This window comes from Bufo bufo, chromosome 9 (assembly GCF_905171765.1).
Source record: "Bufo bufo chromosome 9, aBufBuf1.1, whole genome shotgun sequence".
NCBI lineage: Eukaryota > Metazoa > Chordata > Amphibia > Anura > Bufonidae > Bufo > Bufo bufo.
This window is the reverse complement of record NC_053397.1, coordinates 75,327,113-75,352,664: the sequence shown is the minus strand read 5'-3', so window position 1 is coordinate 75,352,664 and position 25,552 is coordinate 75,327,113. Positions and strand designations below refer to the sequence as shown.

Genomic DNA, 25,552 nt, shown 5'->3' with positions numbered 1-25,552 from the left:
GAGGCCTAACTCTTGTACCAAATGTTGTAAACTGACACACTACTACATTAAATGTCCTGTACAGTGAACCTATTGTGTGCGATCTGAGGGCAGCAGGTTATAGAGCAGTAACAGCCGAGTAGAATGAAGTGTAGGTGTAGGAAGTGTAGGAATGAAGTGCACATTTATTATGACTGGCATTTTGGACACTGGTCTTAATAAACCCTTAAGATGGCAGTGGTCTGCCGAAGCTATGAAGAGGCAGGTCTCTTCATAACTTCAGCGGATCCTCCACCAGCTCTAAATGTAAGACAGCTTCTGAGCTGTCTCTTATTTACACCTTTTTCTATGCTGGCCCATCACCTTCCCTGCCCACGCTGCGCCCACTTTTTTAGACCTGGCATGAGCGGGGTGAGCCTAATATAGGCGTTTTTTAGGTTAATAAATAGTGTAAATAGCATTTTATTCATTTACATTCCTACTAACATTGGTTGTGTGAGTCCAGTGGGCAGAGGCCCTCAGTGACTGAAGACTTTCCCTGTATGGGTGTGTACACAGAGTTAGGTGTCACTTCCTGATAAGGCCACCTACTTGACTCCTAAGAATAGAAAAGAACAGAGATTCAGATAAATGAATAATAAACTGTAAATCAATCTGCTCTATACAATGCCCACAGGTTGAAAGGATTTTAAAAAACTTTACTGCGGTATTGTGTCCACCAACATTCTTTATATTCAGTGTGAATGAAAGGTTACTTAGTGAAGTGCCTTGGTTACTAAGATGCTTCGGAAGACATTTCATAAAATATGTCATTTTCAGCATTTAAAGAATGATTCAAAGACAGAGAAGGGCAAATGCAGGAAATTCTCATTTTGACCATCCTCCTTGCCTATTGGTTTGTGACTTTTTGTCATTTATGTAGACTGAGGAACTCAAGTCTGATAAAGAGCTTTCAGCAAATGATCACTTTACTTTTGTAAACTGGGGATTTCCACCTAATGTACACAATAGCCATGTCGGCAAACTTAATTGGTGGGATTCCTAGACCCCTTCAAATTGAAGGAAAGACCATGTCCTTCATGTACTCCAAACACTCAAAGTAATGTGAAGCATAATAATAGCTGATATATATACATATATGATATTCCAAAATCATGGTTTCAAAGAGTCCACTGTCTAGCCACGGTCTGTTCTTTTAGTTCTGATCATGGATAAAATTATGGAAGATTGATCCACGCATAAGCAAATCAGTTGAAGAGCCAGTTAAGAGTTGCTACTATGTATGACTATGCAGATATCATTAATGACTGTGGAAAGGTGTGTGACAAACATTTAGGTATAATTATCCTTGGAAGCCTTTATTTCTTTCTTTCAATCTCTTTTTTTCCAAATTTTTAAAAATATTAGGAAAAATACAGAATGTAATATGCAACTGTATTGTTCCAACAATACAGATATTATCCAAGTTGTATAGCTTTTTGCATTAGTATAATGTAGCATCAATGCAGGAAAACATTGACAGTAAATGTTAAGCAATAACTATATCTCCTTATTAAGAGTGCCTAATCGGCATGAGGAGTCTTATAGGCCTGGCAATGCCCCTCTGAAATTCTTGGAAGAAGGGATGCAAATCAGCTCTTAGGAAACTCTGCCTCTAATTCATCAGTTGTATGGAAGCTATCCTATAAGTCGGTGTTCGACCTTTTATAACTAGAAACTTACATTCTTATGTAAAAAAAAACAAGATAAAGACTGACTGTTGGCATATGCACAAATGCAACTATTGAAGGCTCCAAACTGCAGCCACATAGGGCTTTACAAAACCTGTACATGTGACAATGTTGCAACGGCTATAATTTCTGATCTTGTAATCCAGACCGAAGTACTGATATGTTAATTACAATGTCATTCTGCTCTTCTAAATGGTTCACTTTGTATCCAGTTCGAAAATAGGATTTCCGCTTTGTATGCTTGCCTCCATATTATAGGCATATTACACACACGTACTGTAAATCACAGTAAAACTGCACATGATATTGAAAAGTCTGAAAATTGAAAATAGCTGCAAACCCCAAACAAAAAAGTGGTGGAATCATGGGTCAGAAATTTTTGACGCTGTTCTTTATGCATAGAGCTCAGTGCACTAGATAATTTTTTTATGCATTTTATTGGTCCCAACTCCCAAACTTTCTGAGAGTAAGCCATAGAAGTTCTTATAAGATATGGTATGTCAACCTTAGATGCCACCTTGGTTCTCATACTGTATGTCCCCTCAGCATCACATGCCCCAATAAAAGCCTCTTTTATCTCATGAGCACTTACAACAGATGCCTCCACAGTGCCTATTATACAGTCAGGTCCATAAATATTGGGACATTGACACAATTCTAAGATTTTTGGCTCTATACACCACCACAATGGATTTGAAATGAAACAAATTAGATGTGCTTTAACTGCAGACTGTCAGCTTTAATTTGAGGGTATTTACATCCAAATCAGGTCAACGGTGTAGGAATTACAACAGTTGGCATATGTGCCTCCCACTTTTTAAGGAACCAAAAGTAATGGGACAATTGGCTTCTCAGCTGTTCCATGGCCAGGTATGTGTTATTACCCCATTATCCCAATTACAATGAACAGATAAAAGGTCCAGAGTTCATTTCAAGTGTGCTATTTGCATTTGGAATCTGTTACTGTCAACTCTCAAGAAGAGATCCAAAGAGCTGTCACTATCAGTGAAGCAAGCCATCATTAGGCTGAAAAAAACAAAACAAACCCATCAGAGATAGCAAAAACATTAGGCATAGCCAAAACAAATCTTTGGAACATTCTTAAAAAGAAGGAACGCACTGGTGAGCTCAGCAACACCGGAAGACCACGGAAAACAACTGTGGTGGATGACCGAAGAATTCTTTCCCTGGTGAAGAAAACACCCTTCACAACAGTTGGCCAGATCAAGAACACTCTCCAGGAGGTAGGTGTATGTATGTCAAAGTCAACAATCAAGAGAAGACTTCACCAAAGTGAATACAGAGGATTCACCACAAGATGTAAACCATTGGTGAGCCTCAAAAACAGGAAGGCCAGATTAGAGTTTGCCAAACAACATCTAAAAAAGCCTTCACAGTGCTAGAACAACATCCTATGAACAGATGAGAGCAAGATCAACTTGTACCAGAGTGATGGGAAGAGAAGAGTATGGAGAAGGAAAGGAACTGCTCATGATCCTAAGCATACCACCTCATCAGTGAAGCATGGTGGTGGTAGTGTCATGGCGTGGGCATGTATGGCTGCCAATGGAGCTGGTTCTCTTGTATTTATTGATGATGTGACTTCTGACAAAAGCAGCAGGATGAATTCTGAAGTGTTTCGGGCAATATTATCTGCTCATATTCAGCCAAATGCTTCAGAACTCATTGGACGGCGCTTCACAGTGCAGATGGACAATGACCCAAAGCATGCTCTGCAAAAGCAACCAAAGAGTTTTTTAAGAAAAAGAAATGGAATGTTATGCAATGACCAAGTCAATCACCTGACCTGATTCCGATTGAGTATGCATTTCACTTGCTGAAGGCAAAACTGAAGGTAAAATGCCCAAAGAACAAGCAGGAACTGAAGACAGTTGCAGTAGAGGCCTGGCAGAGCATCACCAGGGATGAAACCCAGCATCTGGTGATGTCTATGTGTTCCAGACTTCAGGCTGTAATTGACTGCAAAGGATTTTCAACCAAGTATTAAAAAGTGGAAGTTTGATTTATGATTATTATTCTGTCCCATTACTTTTGGTCCGTTAACAAGTGGGAGGCACATATGCAAACTGTTGTAATTCCTACACCGTTCACCTGATTTACATGTAAATACCCTCAAATTAAAGCTGACCGTCTGCAGTTGAAGCACATCTTGTTCGTTTGATTTCAAATCCATTGTGGTGGTGTATAGAGCCAAAAATTGTAGAATTGTGTCGATGTCCCAATATTTATGGACCTGACTGTAGATCTGTTACAGGCAGTGGATGTGGATCTACTATGCCAAACAATTAGTATGACTTTTGGCTAGTCCTTAGGTCATTATCCTGGTGGTCCCCTTGGTTTTCACCTTTTACAGAAATCTGGCCATCACTGCAGAAGAGACCAGACCGCTACCTCTTGGAATTGTCTGGTGTGGTTGGCTGCTGACCCACGGAGATCAGAGACACCAGTGCACGGCACCGAATGAATAGGCAAACTTGTAATCAATAACAGGCCAAGGTCAGGTCAGTGTTCGTGCAAATCTGTGAAACAATCCAAAGGTCAGGGCAAGTGGCAAATAGCAAGATCTTTAGAGACCAAACTGCACAGGCAAGGAAGTGAGCTCAGAAGCAAAGCTATATAGGAGGAGTGATTAGCTCATTAGTCAAGAATCTGAGTCAGGATCAGAAAGGGCATTAACTCCTGAAGTGTCTCTTTAATACACAATCAGGAGGAGGACTTGCAGCCAGGCTGTGGCCTACATCACGGGACACAGGAGTCTTGAGCATGGGTAGAAGAAGCTAGGTGAGTTATGCAGTTCCCGTGCCCACCACAAAGAGTGGAATAGTGGTGGGCATGAAGTGTTGCCATGACATGATTCTTCCATAAAACCCAAGCTTATGTTCACCTTGCACTGGGTTGAGACCTGTCCTTTCACTGCATCTGATGTGCAGATGTAGTAGCATAGATTGTGTCATCATCAATGTAAGCTAATACATTCTCTAATTGTCTATACAATGCAGAAGCAGACATTCTTGTTATTTAACTAGCTTTCATGAGATCCTCAAAATGTCTGTCTTAGCTTTCTGTAGGCAACAGGTACACTATACGTTGCAGTATATTACTAGTCTCTATGACAGAGGAAGGAAGGAGTGATCATTTGCCATTTTTAAACACTAACTGGAATTTTACCTGATAAGTGATGGTATGAAAGCATATAAGAAGCTGCCAGTTGTGAGCAGTGCAGATATTCCCAGGATAGGGAGCAGAGAATTGTTAAACCCTGAAGCTCTTTCATGAATTTCAAGCCGCTAAGTGTCGAGGGATTCCATTATCTACATGAAATTCCTGTCCTCTCTTCATTTTCAGCTTTGTTTGGTTAAGTGAGCTAAGAGTTTTCTGGTGCTGTATGGGGTCACGAAACTCCATTTCTAGGAAGGAAACTTTGTTGAATGCAAATGAATTTTCCATTGACATTGTGTATTTTAATCAAATTGGTAAAATTCATAGATTCTTCTCTTCTCCATTAATACATGATATGTTTCTTGGTCTAAGATACTATAGAGATATAGATAGATAATGCCACCAAGTCTGTACTTAAAGAGGACCTGTCATCTCTCCTGACATGTCTGTTTTAATAAATAATTGTATTCCACATGAAAATACAATTCTGGAACATTTATTCTTATGACTCTGTGTTTTGCCATTCTTCTTCTGCTCTTGCTAGACGTTTATGGAGAAAGGTACAGATAGGTGTTACCAGTTGGGAGTGTGCCCTGCACAGTCTAGCAATGACCAAATAAGTGCTGCCAGTGGCAGACTTTGCAGGGACACACCCCAACTTTCAACACTTATCTGTTCCTTTATCCATAAACTTCTAGCAGGAATAATAAAAGAATCACACAACATAGAGTCATAAGAAACGATTCTCCAGAATTGTTATTGAATAGGGAATGGAGGTGGAGGATAAGTCGAGTCCAGATTTGGTGAAAGTTCAACAGCTTTACTTGAATAAACTTGCATCCAGACAATATTCAGTATTTCTCTTGATTCCAGGAGGTTTTTGGAAAAACTGGCAGGCAAACTTGAATATTCTACTTTCTCTCTCTGCTGTGCTAAACTCGGCTTCAGTCAGGTAGCTGGACTGGTACCTTTGTAATGGGGTGCCTTGGACTGTTGACCCCTCACAATAGTATGTCTCTTAATCTGTAAGGATTCATGATGCTTTATGAGCTGTTTCCCTGGAGAGACCCCTGCTGCAGGAGGGGGCCCTTCCCCTTATGCTCCATCTTGACTTGTCTGCTCCCAATGCTAGACTTGGCTAGACTAGAAAAATTAATGGGATGAGGTGGCTCTACCTATAAGTAGGATGGAGTGGTGCTCAATATCTTAAAGTGTTAGCTCCAAACACCAGAGGATAATAAATGAATAACAGTTGGTGATATGGCACTCATATATCTGGAGAATTTGCTTAAACACTTATATTTTATTTAATCAATTCAATTAATTCAATATTTCATAAATCACAATAATGGTTAAAAAGTCATATACAACATGTAAAATGCACAGTAAACATAAAATAATGGATTAGAACATCACTAAAATGACGTGTTGTGATTAATAACACTATAATGCGTAAGAAAGGATCACTAAATGATCACATAGGCTTAGCAGCATCAAAAATATCCACCACAATCAAAGGACCGGATTTTTCGATTATGATAGTTGTATGCTATTGTTATTGCATACTGTTTTATCTGTATCCTGTATCATATATGTCTCAGTTCGGATAGTTAGTGTGAATAGTAAGTGTTGAGTATACCCGCACCATACGTTTTAGTACTTCATATTGTCACTGTATCATTATCGTATCTATGTACAGTGGTGAGGAAGAAGTCAGTTACTTATGGGACTTCGAAACGCATCTGGGAGGAATCTGGACTTTGCAACACCACTGGACTTTGCAACACCGCTGGAGAACATCAACATTTTTACCTCTTTATCACCTGCCGATTGGGAAACCGATCCGTCCCACTCATGAACAAGTGCTCCATAGAACTGCCTGGAGTTTGATCGATCCACCTCCACTCGACTGGAACGAGCCAGGAATGGAGCACGAGGGACGCTGAAGCAGCGGAGATCAGAGGAAAAAGCCGCACACCCATTTGGAGGTAAGGGAATATTATAGCTCTAAATAGGTGGGACGCCACCTAGCGCTGAATTCCCACGCAACTAAATATTGCAATTAACTTGTGGACTACACTGTACATAGATACGATAATGATACAGTGACAATATGAAGTACTAAAACGTATGGTGCGGGTATACTCAACACTTACTATTCACACTAACTATACGAACTGAGACATATATGAAGCTGACCTTTGGATACAGATAAAACAGTATGCAATAACAATAGCATACAACTATCATAATCGAAAAATCCGTTCCTTTGATTGTGGTGGATATTTTTGATGCTGCTAAGCCTATGACAACACGTCATTTTAGTGATGTTCTAATCCATTATTTTATGTTTACTGTGTATTTTACATGTTGTATATGACTTTTTAACCATTATTGTGATTTATGAATTATTGAATTAATTGAATTGATTAAATAAAATATAAGTGTTTAAGCAAATTCTCCAGATATATGACTGCCATATCACCAACTGTTATTCATTGGCTAGACTAGAACTTCCTGCAACCCATCCCTTGGTAGGAAGCAGTACTAGCCCACTTCTGCCCAAAAGAGGGAGAATGGAAGTTCCATTTTATCTAAAGATCTGTCTCTGCCAGATATACTGCCACCTGGTGGTGAACCAGGCACATTACATGAACATAACAGTTTCATAGCAATATTATGAATGCACAGTGTAGGAGGACCTGGAATAAATACAAAAGATCTATCCTATTACAAAGATGAAAATAATATTAGCCTATTAGAGACAGTAGCAGGGTATTGGAATGGTAGTGCCACTCTGGGGTACTACAAGGAAGCTGAAATTGATAAACATGAGAACCTTCAGATATATCATCACTTTGTCTTTCATTTGCTTAACTTTATTTGCTATCTCGCCAGCAGTCATAGCAACTTCTCCATCCATGACAGTGCTATCAAGAATGTTTATTCCTGTTTGCAATGATAGTTATGAGAAAAGCAACAGTCAGATGCTGCACATTATTAGTTCATAATTTTGCTATTAATTTTGATCAGTTTTTAAATCATTTTTCTCAAAACTCTTGGCTGCATTCTGTCAGGAAGATAGGGAGGAGAGCATCTGCAGACAGTTCTGCATCCCTACATCACACTGACAGCTGCTTAGGGCAATCTGTAATACTAATCGATACAGATGGAAATGACTAGGAATCTATAGAGAGGGCAAAAATCTAAATGACACACTGATACAATTGCTTTCCACAGCTGCATATATATGCTATAGTGTTACATCGGAGGTCTTTGTCTGTCACTATTAAAAACATTATTCATTGAGCTACTAATACTCCCATTTCTGCTAGCACCGCTCATTTCCTCTCCCTGCTGTGTGCAGTTGCACTGCTGCTTCTAATTGCAATCAGCTTCTGCTATAAATGCTCGACTACCCTCTCACTCCTTGCCAGTGCTTAGGCTCCTGTTTACCGATTCTAATGCTCTGCTGCCTGCCCTGACCTCAAATTAGTTTCTTGGATACGCACAAACTCTTCCTGTCCTGACCTAGGCCTGTTTCCTGACTTTGGATGTCACCCAATCCTTGGTGCTTTGCACTGCAGTCAATCGCCATAGGGGTCAACTACCCCAGGACTGCTTTTGGAGGCAACAGTCTGGTTGGTTCCTTGTACAGGGGTTAAAGGGTGACTACCGGGGGATGATCAGGAACAATGCCCTTTGGGCTTTGTCCATGCCCACTGTCCATAACATATAGGTAAACTTTTTATTCTTTTTAAGTTAGATTTTCAATGATGACAGGGTCTCACTGCATGGTCATGTTTATTGTATAGAAAAATGACAGTGCAGATAAATAAAACATTAAAAATATTGCTTCCTTAGATGGGGTTTCTCTCCCTGTACATGTCATGATGGTTGTGTTTCTTTGTATATTATATTTTATATATAAATTAAGAAATGCATATCACTCCAATCTAGTTTCAAGGTGCAAAAAATTAGGGTTTATTAGCCAATGTCTGTGCAATGTTTCAGTCTTATCCCAGGACCTTTTCAAGACTTTTTAGATATTCTCTCAATATTCTCATGCCACACACAGCGGTCAGGGGCGGGCTGGGCCGGGGGGCAGGGAGGCAATTGCCCCCCAGGCCGCCCGAAATAAACGGCCACTGGGCCGACCGTCTTAAAAAAAAATAATTTTTTTTTTTTTTTTTTTTTTATTCTTCAGGGCCGCACCGCCGATCATCACCACAGGCGGCGCGGCCCTGGATGTCATTGCGGCCGTGCTGTGTGCTGTGGGGCAGGGGAGGGAGAGGCGTGTCCCTCCCCTGTTCTTCTGATAGGCCGCAGGCACTAATGCCTGCAGCCTATCAGAGGCCGGCTCAGGCAGAGCAATGACGTCATTATCATTGCGACGCCTGAGCCAGCACACAGCAGGGACACAGGCCAGAAGAGGCTGCATCGCTGCTGATGGAGGTAAGTATTAGTGTTGTTTTTTTTTTCTTCTTTGCAGGGGGCTGGCACTATTGGGGGGGATCTGGCACTATAAGGGGGGCTGGCACTATGGGGGGGATCTGGCACTATGGGGGGGGGATCTGGCACTTTGGGGGAGCTAGCACTATGGGGGGGCACTATAGGGGGAGCTGGCACTATAGGGGGGGCTGGAACTATGGGGGAGCTGGCACTATGGGGGAGCTGGCACTATGGGGGGGCTGGCACTATGGGGGGGCTGGCACTATAGGGGGAGCTGGCACTATGGGGGGCTGACACTATGGGGGGCTGTCACTATAAGGGGGCTGGCACTATGGGGGAGGAGCTGGCACTATGGGGGGGCTGGCACTATAGGGGGGCTGGCACTATGGGGGGGGGGGTCTGGCACTATGGGGGGGATTTGGCACTATGGGGGGATTTGGCACTAAGGTGGGGAATCTGGCACTTTGGGGGAGCTAGCACTATGGGGGGGCACTATAGGGCTGGAACTATGGGGCAGCTGGCACTATGGGGCGGCTGGCACTATGGGGGGGGCTGACACTATGGGGGGGGCTGACACTATGGGGGGGGCTGACACTATGGGGGACTGGCACTATAAGGGGGCTGGCACTATGGGGGGGGCTGGCACTATGGGGTAGGAGCTGGCACTATGGGGGGGCTTGCACTATGGGGGGGGCTGGCACCACGGGGGGGGCTGGCACCACGGGGGGGGCTGGCACTATGGGGGAGCTGGCACTATGGGTGAAGTGGCACTATGGGGGGGCTGACACTATAAAGGGGCTGGCACTATGGGGGGGGCTGGCACTATGGGGTAGGAGCTGGCACTATGGGGGGGCTGGCACTACGGGGGGGGCTGGCACTATGGGGGAGCTGGCACTATAAGGGGGCTGGCACTATGGGTGAAGTGGCACTATGGGGGGGCTGACACTATAAAGGGGCTGGCACTATGGGGGGGGCTGGCACTATGGGGGGGGCTGGCACTATGGGGGGGGTGGCACTATGGGGTAGGAGCTGGCACTATGGGGGGGCTGGCACTACGGGGGGGGGGGCTGGCACTATGGGGGAGCTGGCACTATAAGGGGGCTGGCACTATGGGGGGGCTGCCACTATGGGGGGCTTGTACTATGGGGGGGGAGCTGGCACTATGGGGGAATTTCTTGCTGGCACATTATGGGGGGGCACCATGGGGGAGAGGAGCACTATGGGGGTATCTGGGGGCTCTAAAGGGGCTTTTTTTTAATTATTGGCACATTCTGGGGGGCACTATAGGGGAGAGCAGCACTATGGGGCATCTGGGGTTACTATAGGGGCATTATTTGGGGGCACTATGGGGAAGTGGGGGCTCTAAAGGGGCCTTTTGTATTGGAACATTATGGGGGGCACTATGGCATTTGGTAGCACTAAGGGGGCATTTTTTACTGGCACATTATGGCAGGCACTATAGGGGAGAGCGGCACTATGGGGCATTATTTGGGGGCACTATGGGGGAGTGGAGCACTATTGGGGCATATGGTGGCACTAAGAAGGGAAATTTTTTTACTGGCACATTGTGGGGGAGAGGAGCACTATAGGGGCATCTGCTGGGGGTACTAAGGGGCATTTTTTTACTGGCATATTATGGGGGACACTATGGGGAAGGGGGAGAGGAGCAGTATGAGTGCATTTACTGGGGCACTATATAGGGGTATTTTATACTGGCATACATTATGGGGACATTAGCTCAACTGCGGGCACTAAGCGGGGGTATTTCATGTACTGTCATATTATAGGGAAAATTAGTACTACTAGGGGGTATTATGGGGAGCTTTACTACTACTGGGGGGCTATGAGGAACATGATTACTAGGGCACTATTGGGGCATTATTACTACTAAGTGTGCTCTGGCAGATAATTATTTCTATTGGTGGGATTTTGGGGGGCACTGTTACTTTGGGGGCACCCTAGCACAGTATCAGCTTAGCACAATTATTTTTGGGGGACATTATCTTTATACTATTAGTGTCTGGGCGCAGTTATTTTTTAGAGCACTGTGTGCCAATAATTGTTTAAGGGGGCACTATCTGTGTGGTAGTAGTATTCCCAGGGGGACTGTTTCTGCAGTATAGTATTGGGGGTGGCAGGAAACTAATGTCTGTTTCTCAATCTCTGCAGAGACGGGAGATGGCTGAAAAATCATCATGGCGGTCTGGTCTGAATGGAGAAGATGAGGAAAAAGAACGTCTACAACAAAGGTGACATTGGATGTAAGAGGTATGTGGTGCTATGTAGGAGAGGAGATGCTCCGGCTCCTCCTCCTGCCATTTGCAGAAGGAGGATTCAGAGCTGGGTGAGGATGACGAAAGGGGGCAGCAGGCCACGGGCGGGTGGCAGATGGTGGGGGGGAACCACAAGCCTTAAGCAGGATCTGGGGAGGGAGGAGAGCAGAGGAGCTTCCTGGCTGTAGCTTGTTGTATAAGCAGGCAGTGCAGCCAGGACAGGTCCTCCCCTCTTCGTATGATGTGTAGACAGGCCTCAACTATAGAATGTCAGCTGTACAGTGTGTGTTGGGAGTGGCCTATTAAATGTAGGAGGGGCTTTTAATAATGGGCGGGGCTAAAAATGGGCCACTTGACTGGATTTGCCCCCCAGGACTAAGGCTGCCAGCCCTCCCCTGACAGCGGTATATGATATCACTGAGCTGTGCAAAACAAAATGAATGTGGTGATGATGTTGGAAGCAACCTGGGGTTATAAAAATTTTGGTGATGTCTGGAAGCCACATTTAGTAATTCAAGCAAAATAAATGGATAGTATTTAAGCAGCTTTATATTTAAGTTAATAAACCAATTTTCAAATAGGGAATGGTGGGAGACCCCCTGCAGGTAGTAGAAGCCCATGGTCAAGTTCACTATTTTCCCTCCATAGTACCTGGCCCTGTTGTCATCCTGTTCTCCATCTGTCCTAGATAGCAAATCATTTACTTATGTAGCTGTTCATCCCCAGTTCCAGTGTTACTGATTAATTAGGCAGACATAGGGTGAGAATTAATAAGATAAATGTGTCACAATTCTGGGTCAATTTACACCAAGAAACTGGTGTACATGCCTTGCGCCAGATGTATTATGTGTATTAAACACTTTTTGTGGAATCTGATTGGTTGCTATGGGCAACTTCGACCATTTTCTTTTACATAAGTTTTGATAGATCTTTTCCAGTGGGTCAATTCAAAAGTTTTTTTTCCAATGACCATTGGTCCATCCATGATGATAAAATCACAGCTTGCACCATCCAGATCCAATTTTCCCACAAGACTCTTTCACTCAAGTGGCAAATTCTGCAAGGAAAACCTACCGTATACGGACACCATCCATGTTTAGTTCATTTACAAGCGCCACTATGTTTACCAGCATGGAAGAGTTTAATTTGCTGGTCTAAAAGAGCTCTTACACCTATTTAGAGATATGTAAAGAGGTATCTCCCAATAAAGAATAGGTGGTGCTGGCGAGATGGTTCTCTTTCTTGGGAGATACCTCTTTGCCTATTTGTTTCCTATGGACCATTGCCAATAAGTCTCTATACCATGAAGTACTTCAAGTAAGTCTCCATACAGGACTGGTCTCTTTAAGGAGATTCAGCACGCTACCTAAGCCGTGTCCAAGGCATCACACTCAGCCAGCCAGAATCCTACTATGTACTGATGAGGAGAAAGCACCTCCAAACACCTGCCTACGGATGGATAACTGGCTTGGCTATATTACCTTGTGAAATCCAAAAGCTTGTTGGAAACTCAGATCTTGACTCATAGGGAGTCACTTACCGTAGCTGGTGCTGGTGAGCTGGGTCTTTGCATGTTTGTTTGCATGTTTGCTAAAAAAAAGCCTCCATATCATGGAATACTTCCGGTAAGTCTCAATACAGGACTGGTCTCTTAAAGGATATTCAGCACCCTGCGTAAAACGTTTTCGAGATGATGAAAATGTCACGTATGTAATTTAGTTTACTAATGCAGGCTTAATAAAAGCAAAAAAATTCAACATGGTGCCTTCAGGTATTGGCAGCATCCTACCTTAATAGGACACAAGTGAATCTGGTGAGGAGAGCAGATTAGTAATCTCACAAAATACATTAGCAATCTCTGTAAGATTTATAGCCAGAGAACTGAAACTCTATCCAGTGGGAGCAGCAAAAATAAATCAGATCCTGACCTAGATTTATGGGTAGCAAATAAATGCAATTATCTCATTCATCTGCTCCAAATTATTGTGTCTCGGTCTCAGCACTATAACCGTAACAGAACAAAACGCGGCTGAATCACTGGCCTTAATTGCATGGATTAGCCGTGGCTGTGCGCAGAATGAAAGCCGAGGACTTCGCAGTCTTCCCAAGCAGTAATGATTCAAACGTTCTCACATACTAGCTGGTGGGAGAAATAGGTGGGGGAGGAGGGGGCAGAGGATCACTTTCCCCGTCTTTTATGATCCCTGCCGGAGCTGTCATTCATTAGCTGAGTGTTAATAGTGCTCCTTTATTGTGACACACATCATTAATTTTATGACATCATCTTTCTGCTACAGGTTAGCTAAAATATATCATCCTCACAGATTCATTGAAGAAATCTCTATCATAGCCGGTCTTGCCTTTAGCAGCGATCCCATCTTTGCAAATAGAGATGAGCGAATTTTTCAAAAATTCAATTCGGCCGTTTCCCTGTATTTTTTAAACATTTGCTTCGATCCAAATTTATTTGTGGCGAATTGCGTTAAAAAACGGCTATTCCCTGGCTGCAGAGAGCTTTTATAGCGGTGTAGAACATGGTGCCTTGCAGTAACACGCATACGGAGTCTGCTGTGGTAGTGAAATAATACTGTAAGTCAGTAGTGATGTCGCGAACATAAAATTTTCAGTTCGCGAACAGCGAACGAGAACTTCCGCAAATGTTCGCGAACTGGCGAACCGGGCGAACCGCCATAGACTTCAATAGACAGGCGAATTTTAAAACCCACAGGGACTCTTTCTGGCCACAATAGTGATGAGAAAGTTGTTTCAAGGGGTCTAACACCTGGACTGTGGCATGCCGGAGGGGGATCTATGGCAAAACTCCCATGGAAAATTACGTAGTGGACGCAGAGTCGGGTTTTAATCCATAAAGGGCATAAATCAACTAACATTCCTAAATTGTTTGGAATAACGTGCTTTAAAACATCCAGTGTGTGTATACGATCAGGTATGATGTTGTATCGATCAGGTAGTGTAAGGGTTACGCCCGCATCACAGACATTGACAGACCAAACTCCCCTTTTAATGCACCGCAAACAGTTCATTTGCACAACCGCAAACTCCCCATTTGCACAAGGTTGGATACCAAGCTAGCCACGTCCCGGTGATGTCATTGAAGGTTTCTTCCTCCACCCAGCCACGTACAACACCAAGGGTCCCCGAAAGGTCAATTGAATTGATTTTTCGAACGGGGAGATGGTTAAAAAAACGCTGGCTCCCTCCCCTTTGTTTTTATCCACGGTGACTGCGTCTGCGCCGTGCAATTTACTGTCACACCCGATATGAGTGGTATTTTCTGTAGTACTATTCTCATCAGTTTAATCCCTCTAACGTCCCCAATCTGGGTGCCATTTATTGAATAGATTTTTCGAACGGGGAGATGGTATCAGTGGTTGGCACTGGCAGTGGGCACACTACAGTCAGTAGAAGCGGGCCTGACACACACTGGCAGCAGGCAAGCAACTGAAATTACACTAAAGTGTAAAAATTAAATGCCTTATTTATCGGCAAGCTACTGTGCCACCCGGTATGAGTGGTTGGCACTGGCAGTGGGCACACTACAGTCAGTGGAAGAGGGCCTGACACACACTGGCAGCAGGCAAGCAACTGAATTTAGACTACTGTCTAAAAATTAAATGCCTTATTTATCGGCAAGCTACTGTGCCACCCGGTATCAGTGGTTGGCACTGGCAGTGGGCACACTACAGTCAGTGGAAGCGGGCCTGACACACACTGGCAGCAGGCAAGCAACTGAATTTAGACTACTGTCTAAAAATTAAATGCCTTATTTATCGGCAAGCTACTGTGCCACCCGGTATCAGTGGTTGGCACTGGCAGTGGGCACACTACAGTCAGTTGAAGTCGGCCTGACACACACTAGCAGCAGGCAAGCAGCTGAAATTACACTAAAGTGTAAAAATTAAATGCCTTTTTTATGCAAAGTCCTGTGCCAGCCGGTATGAGTGGTGGGCACTGGCAGTGGGCACACTACAGTCAGTGGAAGTCAGCCTGACACACACTGGCAGGCAACTAACCTTAGATTAAAGTGTAAAAATTAAGTGCCTATTTTTTAAGCAAAGTCCTGTGCCACTCGGGATGACAGGGGTGGGCACTGGCAGTGGGCACACTACAGTCAGTTGAAGTCGGCCTGACACACACTGGCAGGCAACTAACCTTAGATTAAAGTGTAAAAATGAAGTGCCTTTTTTTTAAGCAAAGTCCTGTGCCACACGGGATGACAGGGGTGGGCACTGGCAGTGGGCACACTACAGTCAGTTGAAGTCGGCCTGACACACACTAGCAGCAGGCAAGCAGCTGAAATTACACTAAAGTGTAAAAATTAAATGCCTTTTTTATGCAAAGTCCTGTGCCAGCCGGTATGAGTGGTGGGCACTGGCAGTGGGCACACTACAGTCAGTGGAAGTCAGCCTGACACACACTGGCAGGCAACTAACCTTAGATTAAAGTGTAAAAATTAAGTGCCTTTTTTTTAAGCAAAGTCCTGTGCCACACGGGATGACAGGGGTGGGCACTGGCAGTGGGCACACTACAGTCAGTTGAAGTCGGCCTGACACACACTAGCAGCAGGCAAGCAGCTGAAATTACACTAAAGTGTAAAAATTAAATGCCTTTTTTATGCAAAGTCCTGTGCCAGCCGGTATGAGTGGTGGGCACTGGCAGTGGGCACACTACAGTCAGTGGAAGTCAGCCTGACACACACTGGCAGGCAACTAACCTTAGATTAAAGTGTAAAAATTAAGTGCCTTTTTTTAAGCAAAGTCCTGTGCCACACGGAATGACAGGGGTGAGCACTGGCAGTGGGCACACTACAGTCTGTGGGCCTGCAGCTCCTCACACACAGGCAGGCCAGGCAACTGCAATATGTATATAAAGGAAAAAAAAAAAAGCAGACTAATGTTGCAGCCCTAAAAAGGGCTTTTTGGGGTGCTGTCAGGACGCTGTCCTTACAGCAGAGATCAGATGAGTCTTTCAGGACTGGAGTGGACACTGAATTCACTAGCCTAGCTATCGATTTCCCAATTAAATCAGCAGCAGTTACAGTCTCCCTCCTCTCACTAAGACTGCAGCTTCAGAATGAATCTAAAATGGATGCTGTGCAGGAGGTGGGAGGGTCTGGGAGGGAGGGTATGCTGCTGATTGGCTGGAATGTGTCTGCTGACTGTGAGGTACAGGGTCAAAGTTTGCTCAATGATGATGTATAGGGGGCGGACCGAACATCGCATGTGTTCGCCCGGCAGAGGCGAACGCGAACAAGCTATGTTCGCCGGGAACTGTTCGCCGTCGGATAGTTCGGGCCATCTCTATAAGTCAGTATGACATGTAGATGACAGGCTTCACTCTTAGAATCACTGCACACTTCTTTTATTTGGGCAGTCACGAGGCCAAAACTGACCAAATGACTCAAGTATGAAAGCCAAATATATTTTTCTTTTGCCACTAATACACGACAAAAAGGCTTTAGAACATATAACGGCACCGCAAACGGCAAATATATTTTTCTTTTGCCACTAATACATGACAAAAAGGGCTTTAGAACATATAACTGCACCACTGAATGGCAAATAGGCCCTCATTTTTTTCCACTTATACACGCCACAGAAGGCTTTAGAACATATAACTGCACCGCTGAACGGCAAATATATTTTTTCTTTTGCCACTAATACACGAAAAAAAGGGCTGTCATTTTCTCACTTCACCACACAACAGCTAATAAGCCCATTTTTTTCCCACTGATACAAGCCAAAAATACTTTAGAACATATAACTGCACCGCACAAGGGCAAATAAAACATAGAAATATTGCCTTGTAATAAACCCTGTTAATGGCTGTATTAAACAGCACTTGCACCCCAATAACAAGAATGGTTTGCTGGAATTACAGAACTGTATAATGGCAATCTGGATCAACATTCAGTGCAGCAAGGTGTAATAGGATTGTTCCTATTACCCAGGCTGTAGACTCCCCTACTGAACCCTGTTCAACATAAATTCTGTGGAATGATTCCTCCCTATCCTTTCCCTACACCTTGAATAATCTTTCCTTGGACTTGTAAATAATTTTTTTAGCACAATTAAGTTTTTTCTAGCACTGTCCCTAGCACCTGCTGACGTCTCTCCCTGCACTAAGCACACTGGAAAATGGCAGAATCCAAGATGGCTGAGGCTATTTATATGGCGGTGACATCACAGGGCTGGCTGGCTGCTGATTGGCTGCATGCATGGCATTATGGGTGATCCCGCCTTCCCAGAGTTCTTTGCTCCATGTCCTCACACGTGCAGCCTCCATTTTAGGAAAAAATGCAAATCGTTACCACGAAGCGCGAGGAAATTCAGATTCGGTGCGAATCTAATTTTTACTGAAATTCGGACTGAATTCCACTTCATCAACTTCGATTCGCTCATCTCTATTTGCAATGCAAAATTAGGATTGCAAAAATTTTAATTCATCACATGGGTGAAGCAGGGCTTGGTCTGTTGATAACGCAGGGTTGTCTTTGCCAATTTGAGAAATCTCTTGAAGGAGTGAACCTATTTAATCTATGTTGTATCACACTGTGTTATCTATGGTTTTCCATAGCACTACTACAGGTAAATATGTAAAACTATCTAAAATGGTGTACAAAAGAAACAGACAAAAGACACACTCGTCTGTAGATACTTTTTAAAGAGTGGATAAAATGAACAAAATACAGCGGCTCACCCCTGTCTCGTATGGATAGGTGCTCACCCTCCGGTCCTACCCTCAGGACCTAGGAATAGTAAATGGAGTGTATACAGAGATGAGGGGGCACACTCAAAAGGGAACCACTAGATGGATGATTAAATGATATTTTATTATTCTAAAAACACACCCTTAAAATTTATATAAAACATACATAAAAAATATACATATAAATATGTAGCATGCAGCAATCCTACACAGTAATGTATAGCTGTAGGTAAGTATAGCAGCAAAAATAGTGCAAGCAATGTCCCAATCCGACTCTTGTAATGGTGGCACTATAGCCAATTGTCCCGATCAACAGTCCTAATTTATGCGATACTGATGTGGCACTATGGCCAATTATATTGGGGCAATGATGCAGTAACAGCACTATGGCCAAATCTCGATGGAGCAGTAGTGGTAGTTATATACCAATGTCCGGTAATATGAGCGTACAGAGATATGTACAGGTTGTTCACACTGAGACTAGCCTCAGGTTACTTCCCGGACTTACCCCTCCTGGCTGCCTGACCGCAGCGCTGGCTTCCCAGGTGGCCGTACACTTGCAGCGTCCCACGTGGTGTACTCGGCCAAGCGTGGCGTCCCACGTGACCTGGTTGTCTGGGGTTCCGGATAGACGCTTAACTGACATCACTGCTGTGCGCCTGTAACTCCGGTTCTGTGATAGAGGTAAATCTCATGCGCTTATATCTTCTGGTGTATGGTGTCCTTATTCTTTTTATGAATCCACGCTCACTCTGTAATGCCAGACAGGGTCTTACGCCCCTTCCTCAGTGGCCACCGAGTGAGTGGATTCTCACTCCTTATAAATGGTATTGTCTAACCCACAATTCCACTTTTTTGTGCTTATCCTAATATGTGGAATGGATTCGATTGCTAGTTTCTTTGTATTACAATTCATGGTTAAAATATACTTAAATGAAGATTATAACTATAAATATGACATCCCATGTACTTAATTCACTTTAAAAATGGTTCATAGAGAATACTGCAAGGTCAAAGAATCATTCTGAAGGAAACCGCATCAAAAACGCATCAATGTGAACTACGTTTTATGTGCGGTTTTTGTGTCTTTGTAATCTGCAGGGTCAGGTGGTCCTTCTAAAGGGAACCGCACCAAGAGCGCATCAATGTATGTTGTGTTTTGTGTGATATTTGATGGTTTATTGGTCATGTTCATCAGAACTCATTGTTCCCAAGATTGTTGTATCTAGGAGGAGCCGTCCAGTAGCGAGGGGAGATCACAGTGTCGATAGTCGGCCAAACTGCGATGTCCCATCCCCACCGGACAACCCCCCAGTAGTCACAAAAACCCAAACATCTCCATCTCGGCGTTAAGGCCCCTGGGAACAATGGTGTCATACTCAAAGATTCTGCGGGATTCCTGTCTTGACATGTGTGCAATATGGTTACCCCCTCTCCACACCTTTTTGACCCTTTCTATGGCCGTAAATTTAAGGCTAGTTGGGTCACAATTGTGTTGGATTTTAAAGTGTTTCGATAGGGAGTGTGTTTCTAAACCTTTCTTAATATTTGCCACATGTTCCGCTACCCTCTTCTTGAGTGTTCTTTTTGTCCTACCTATGTATTGCTTCCTACATCCACATTCTGACAGATATATAACATCAGTAGAGTCGCAGGTCAGACATTCTTGTATTTCTAAACTGAAGGAGTTTACTGTGGATGCTACTGTAGTGTTTTTTTTGGGGAAACTTGTAATTCTACAATTTGCGCATCTGCCACACTTGAAAAACCCATTTATTGTCAACCAATTGCTTTTTTGTTGTTGTTGGTTATCTTTCCTAACTTTCACAGTTGGGGCTATTTTGCCTGCTAAATTATTAGCTCTCGTGTACGTTATTTTTGGTACATCACTCAAAAGAGGGCCAATTATTTTGTCATTCAGCAGGTGTCCCCAATGCTTTCGAATGCTCCTTTCCATCACTCTATATTGGGAACTGAATGGAAGGATAATCCTCAATGTTTCATCTCGTAATTGTGGCGACCTGTCACAAAGAATCCGTCTCAATGCGGTCTTTCTCGAGAAACGCACCTAGGTTTTAGAGGAGGATAATAAGAAAAAAATATTTTCCATTACACCTCAGGTCAGACCAGCAATCAGACCCCCAATGTTAATCAGATCTCAGATCAGACCCCCAATGCCTCAGATCAGCCCCCCATGTCAGCCATAAGCCCCCATCCATCAGCCCCCCATGTCAGCCATCATGCCCCCCATGTCAGTCATCAGACCCCCATGTCAGCCATTATGCCCCCATGTTAGCCATTATGCCCCCCATGTCAGCCATCATGCCCCCATGACACATTTCTCCCCCTCCATGTCACATTTCACCTCCTCAATGTCAGATTTCTCACCCCTCCATGTCACATTTCTCCTCCGCCATGTCACATTTCTCCCCCTCAAAACCATGTCACATCACCCCTCCTTTTTAGTTTACATCACCCCCTTCATGTCACATCATGATCACATCATTACCCCCTATTGTGTCATATTTCATCCCCTTCCCCCCATGGCACATCATCCCCCCCCGCCTGGACAGCCCTGGCCCCATCCATGATCACATCCTTACCCCCTATTGTGTCACATTTCTCCCCCCCCCCCCCCCATGGCACATCATTCCCTACCCCCGCCCGGACGGCCCAGGCCTCCATGATCACATAATTACCCCCTATTGTGTGACATTTCTTCCCCTCCCCCCCATGGCACATCATCCCCCCCCGCCCAGGCGGCACCGGCCCCATCCATGATCACATCATTACCCCCTATTGACAGGGGGTAATGATGTGATCATGGATGGGGCCAGGGCTTTCCGGGCGGGGGGGAATGATGTGCCATGGGGGGGGAGAAATGTGACACATTAGGGGGTAATGATGTGATCATGGATGGGGCCAGGGCCGTCCGGGCAGGGGGGAATGATGTGCCATGGGGGGGAAGAAATGTGACACAATAGGGGGTAATGATGTGATCATCAGTGGGGCCAGGGCCGTCCGGGCGGGGGGGGAATGATGTGACATGGGGGGAAAGAAATGTGACACAATAGGGGGTAATGATGTGATCATGGATGGGGCCAGGGCCGACCGGGCGGGGGGGGGAATGATGTGCCATGGGGGGGGGGAGAAATGTGACACAATAGGCTATTGTGTCACATTTCTCCCCCCCCCATGGCACATCATCCCCCCCCCCGCCCGGACGGCCCTGGCCCCATCCATGATCACATCATTACCCCCTATTGTGTCACATTTCTTCCCCCCCCATGGCACATGGCACATCATCTTCACCGGCCGACCCTTCCTGACAGCGTGGCCCTATTCCCATGTCACATACTCAGAGTACTGTACAACTGTATAGACATTTACATTGTCCCCCCTCCCTCCATCATGTCACGGTCAGGCTGAACGCCTCTGCTCTGGCGCTAGTCAGTGCGCTAGCCTAGCGCTCATCTCATCATTTTGAAATTATTTTTCACCATATATACCATTCAATTCGATTTACCAATCACCTACCCTAACAAGTCCTGACCTGTCCTGACTCCTGCTGCTGGCTGCAAGTGAGTCTTCAATCTTGCTGTCAGACACAACACAATCAGTCAGCTCGCCTATAGTCCCTGCTACCTGCCGCCGCGGCGCCGCTCACTCATTACTCTCGCCCCCGTGGCAGGCTGAGCCCATGTAACCGTGTTGCAGTGACTCGGAGCTGCCGACACACGCAAGCTGGGGGCGGGCGGGTGGACGGCAGCGGCGCTGCAGCACAAATTCAAGTAAGTCATAAAAAAAAAAAAAAAAGGTCATTCATTTTCCCGCCCTAAGGCAGCCGCTTGGTCTGCCTTATGGTAGCACCGGCCCTGTCTCCGGACACCTTACTGGCTCATTTGCATACCAAATAAACTGGATTTTCAGAGGATAAAAACATCTATTGCTGGAACATAGGCACATCTTGAAATAAGGTACTAAGTGCTATTAGGCCATGGCTTTCCTTCAATAGCAATTTTCCTGGTGACAGATTTCCTTTAAAGGTCTCCTACAGCAGTGAAGATAAATGGCTGGGTTGTTATGGAAACCTGGAGTAAAACTGTGTATGTGGAGGCTGGAGGACCTGCGAGCTTCTTTTGGCTGATAATGCAAATAAAATATATATGAAATATATAAAATAGCCTTAGGTACGTTGCCTTTCTTTCGGTGCGTCGCGAATTCCAGTAGTGAAGTGGGCAATGTTCACATCTATAGACACGTTTTCTTAAAAGGACCGCTCTGCACCCGGACAGAGCTGAAAAATCCTCCTTTCCAGATCTCATAGGAATTTCTTGAATATGGGTAAGCGATCAGCTCACTTAAGTACACCTCTCCTCCAGGTAACCTTATGAGAAATCAAGGTGCCACCAATAGTGAAGTACATTCACACGAGGTTCCAACTGCAAGGTTTTTATTATACTTACAAGATGGATAAAATCACATGCGGTGTATACAAATCAATTCACCCGACCCGGGTTTCGCTTTGTGAAGCTTCGTCAGGGGTATCCCTGACGAAGCTTCACAAAGCGAAACCTGGGTCAGGTGAATTGATTTGTATACAGGAGAGGTGTACTTAAGTGAGCTGATCGCTTACCCATATTCAAGAAATTCCTGTGAGATCTGGAAAGGAGGATTTTTCAGCTCTGTCCGGGTGCAGCGCGGTCCTTTTAAGAAAACAAAAATATTGGCTGATAATGGTCATGTGACCAAGCTTCTATTGGCTAATGCATTTTTTGGCAATATCTCGGGAACGGTGCGTCCTAGAGAGCTGATACCTGGTCTAAAACCTTCCCGGACACCTGATGTACCTGTGTGCCAAATTTTGTGGTTGTAAATGCGACGGTGCGGATTGCTTTAGCAGACATACATACATACACTCATCTTTATATATTAGATATATATTTATGGAGATGGGGAAGCACTCCTTCACTGTTGCAGTCCGGGTGCCCGTGTTCAACGCATGATTATGGGTGTAGGTATGCACTAAAGAAATCCATGGCACTCCTTTCTAAAAGGTGAAAAAATATGTGTATTTATTCACACGTCAAGACAGCGACGTTTCGGTCCTCTCTCAGGACCTTTCTCAAGCCAAGTGAATTACAAAGTGCAGAGTGCAAAAATGTATACATCACACAATTAATTGAAAACCAATCAATACACATTTAAAAGTGCACACCCATTAACCTAACGTATATCTCTCTCAAAGTGTTTTTTGTATAGGATACAGCGTAGACAGTCCCAATCCAACATTAAAGGCCGTATCCACCGCAATCTCATTGTGCCATTATTGAATAATGTCATAGTTTCCATTATTTCATATTGTATAAAATTCATGTGCATACATAAAGTGCAATGTGCTTATTAAAAACAGCACTTGGCCACAACATACATACACAAAACATCTTGGGCTTACCAGAGGCTGAGTAGAGCGCATACTGCTGCGCATTGGACAGTATATATATATATATATATATATATATATATATATACTTCCTGTAGTGGAGGGTTTATAGACACCATCTGTATTATGTCGGTATAATTATCACACATTTTATTTGACTGTATTAGGAGTATTATACTAAAAATTGCCTTCGGGTCAAAAATACTATAATATAACTCTGACAATCCCCTATACAGCGTCACAACGTTGTACAGTATTTATTTTTGTTATCGTCAAGTATAATAAAATGCGTGTTTCATCTGTGATATTGTATCTCAATATCCTTATAACTGCATTTGTTTCCTGTTTTATTTTCTGGTTTCTTTACATTTTTCAAGTTTTTTTTTCTTTTCTAATTTGATTTTTTTTCCTTCCTTGTCTGTCCAGTTTTTTCCAAAGTAGCCCACTCTACTGTGCCACCAGCTCGAGTATCGAGTCACAAGAGAGGTAGGAAACCCTCCATTCATACAGTGGCTCTGCTTTGTGTTGCATACAGATTAAACAGATTTTATTCCACCTAAGAACAAGGTCAATTTTGAGGAGTTTTTTTTATTTATTTTGTTTGATTTGACTTTAGAATTTAAGTACATTTACATAAATTTAAAGGCTGAGATGACCTTTACAAACCAGAAAAATTTCTGCAACAAAATGAAATATGGTTGACTAGAAAAAGATCTCATATTTTGTGAATCCACCGGTCCATTTATAGGACTAGTTCTTACCACACATAGTCCACCCTACAGGAGCTGATGGTTAAGCCATAGAATAACTGTTAAGGCGGCTTTCACATCTGCATTGGAAGCTCCATTCTTGGCTTCTGTCACAGAGTTCATGAAATTAGCGAAGAGAAAAGTCCTTTTTTTGCTAAAAACAGAACAATCCAGCACTTCCATTATTTTCGTTCTTCTGCTTCCCAAAGGAAATAATAGTGCTAATGTGAAAGTAGCTTAAGGGCTCATGCACACGGCCGTTGATTGGCTGTTCCGTGCATTGGGGACGCAATTTGCAGTCCCCGGTGCACGGGCAAGATCCGTGCAGATTCCGCAGACGGAGCCAGACCCATTTAACTTTAATTGGTCTGTGGTCACTCCGCACCGCAAAAAAGTAGTACATGCACTACTTTTTTGCAGTGTGGAGGTATGGACAGAAACCCCATGGAAGCACTGCCGTGCCTCCGTTCTGCACTGGACCGTCCGGATTGCAGAACAGGCAACTGCCGTGTGCATGATCTCGAACTGTGATATATAAAATACTTTAAGAGCCTTTTAAACATTTGACCGATCACCACTGGTTCCACTGAAACTTTTCAGAAAATGAATGCTCAACAAAAAAAATACAGTAGATGGAGGTCATTATTAAAATGTCTAATATGAATCAATTCATGACATTCGGAGGAATTATAATCTACAAAAAAACAGGTCAGCTGAAAAAATATTTTTGTAGATATCATGTTAGATGTGTCCTGAATAGGGCCTTATGATAATACTAAACGTTCTGTCTATTATGGATATTAGGTATGGGTACACTGCTGTCATTTATAGAGTTAGATTTTTCCAGTTCTTTTCAGGTGCTTAAACACATAATCTATCATAGTCATTTGCTTCTTGGAGAAAGTGAAATTAATCTTCAACTTTGCACCTTGTGCCCGAGATAACCAGATATTTGGCACCTATCACAGGGTTTACAGTTCAATTCTTAATTCCAGGAACTAAAACATCTTGTCTGCA

The 25,552-nt window shown here is 43.9% G+C and overlaps 1 protein-coding gene across 1 annotated transcript in view; it reads left to right on the top strand.

Moving 5' to 3' along the window:
• NTNG1 (netrin G1) overlaps positions 1-25,552 on the top strand; it is a 342,247-nt gene that overhangs the window by 228,165 nt on the left and 88,530 nt on the right. The window contains exon 7 of the mRNA XM_040408751.1: positions 24,213-24,272. Within this exon, the coding sequence (XP_040264685.1) occupies positions 24,213-24,272 (60 nt within the window). The remainder of the gene's footprint in view (positions 1-24,212; positions 24,273-25,552) is intronic.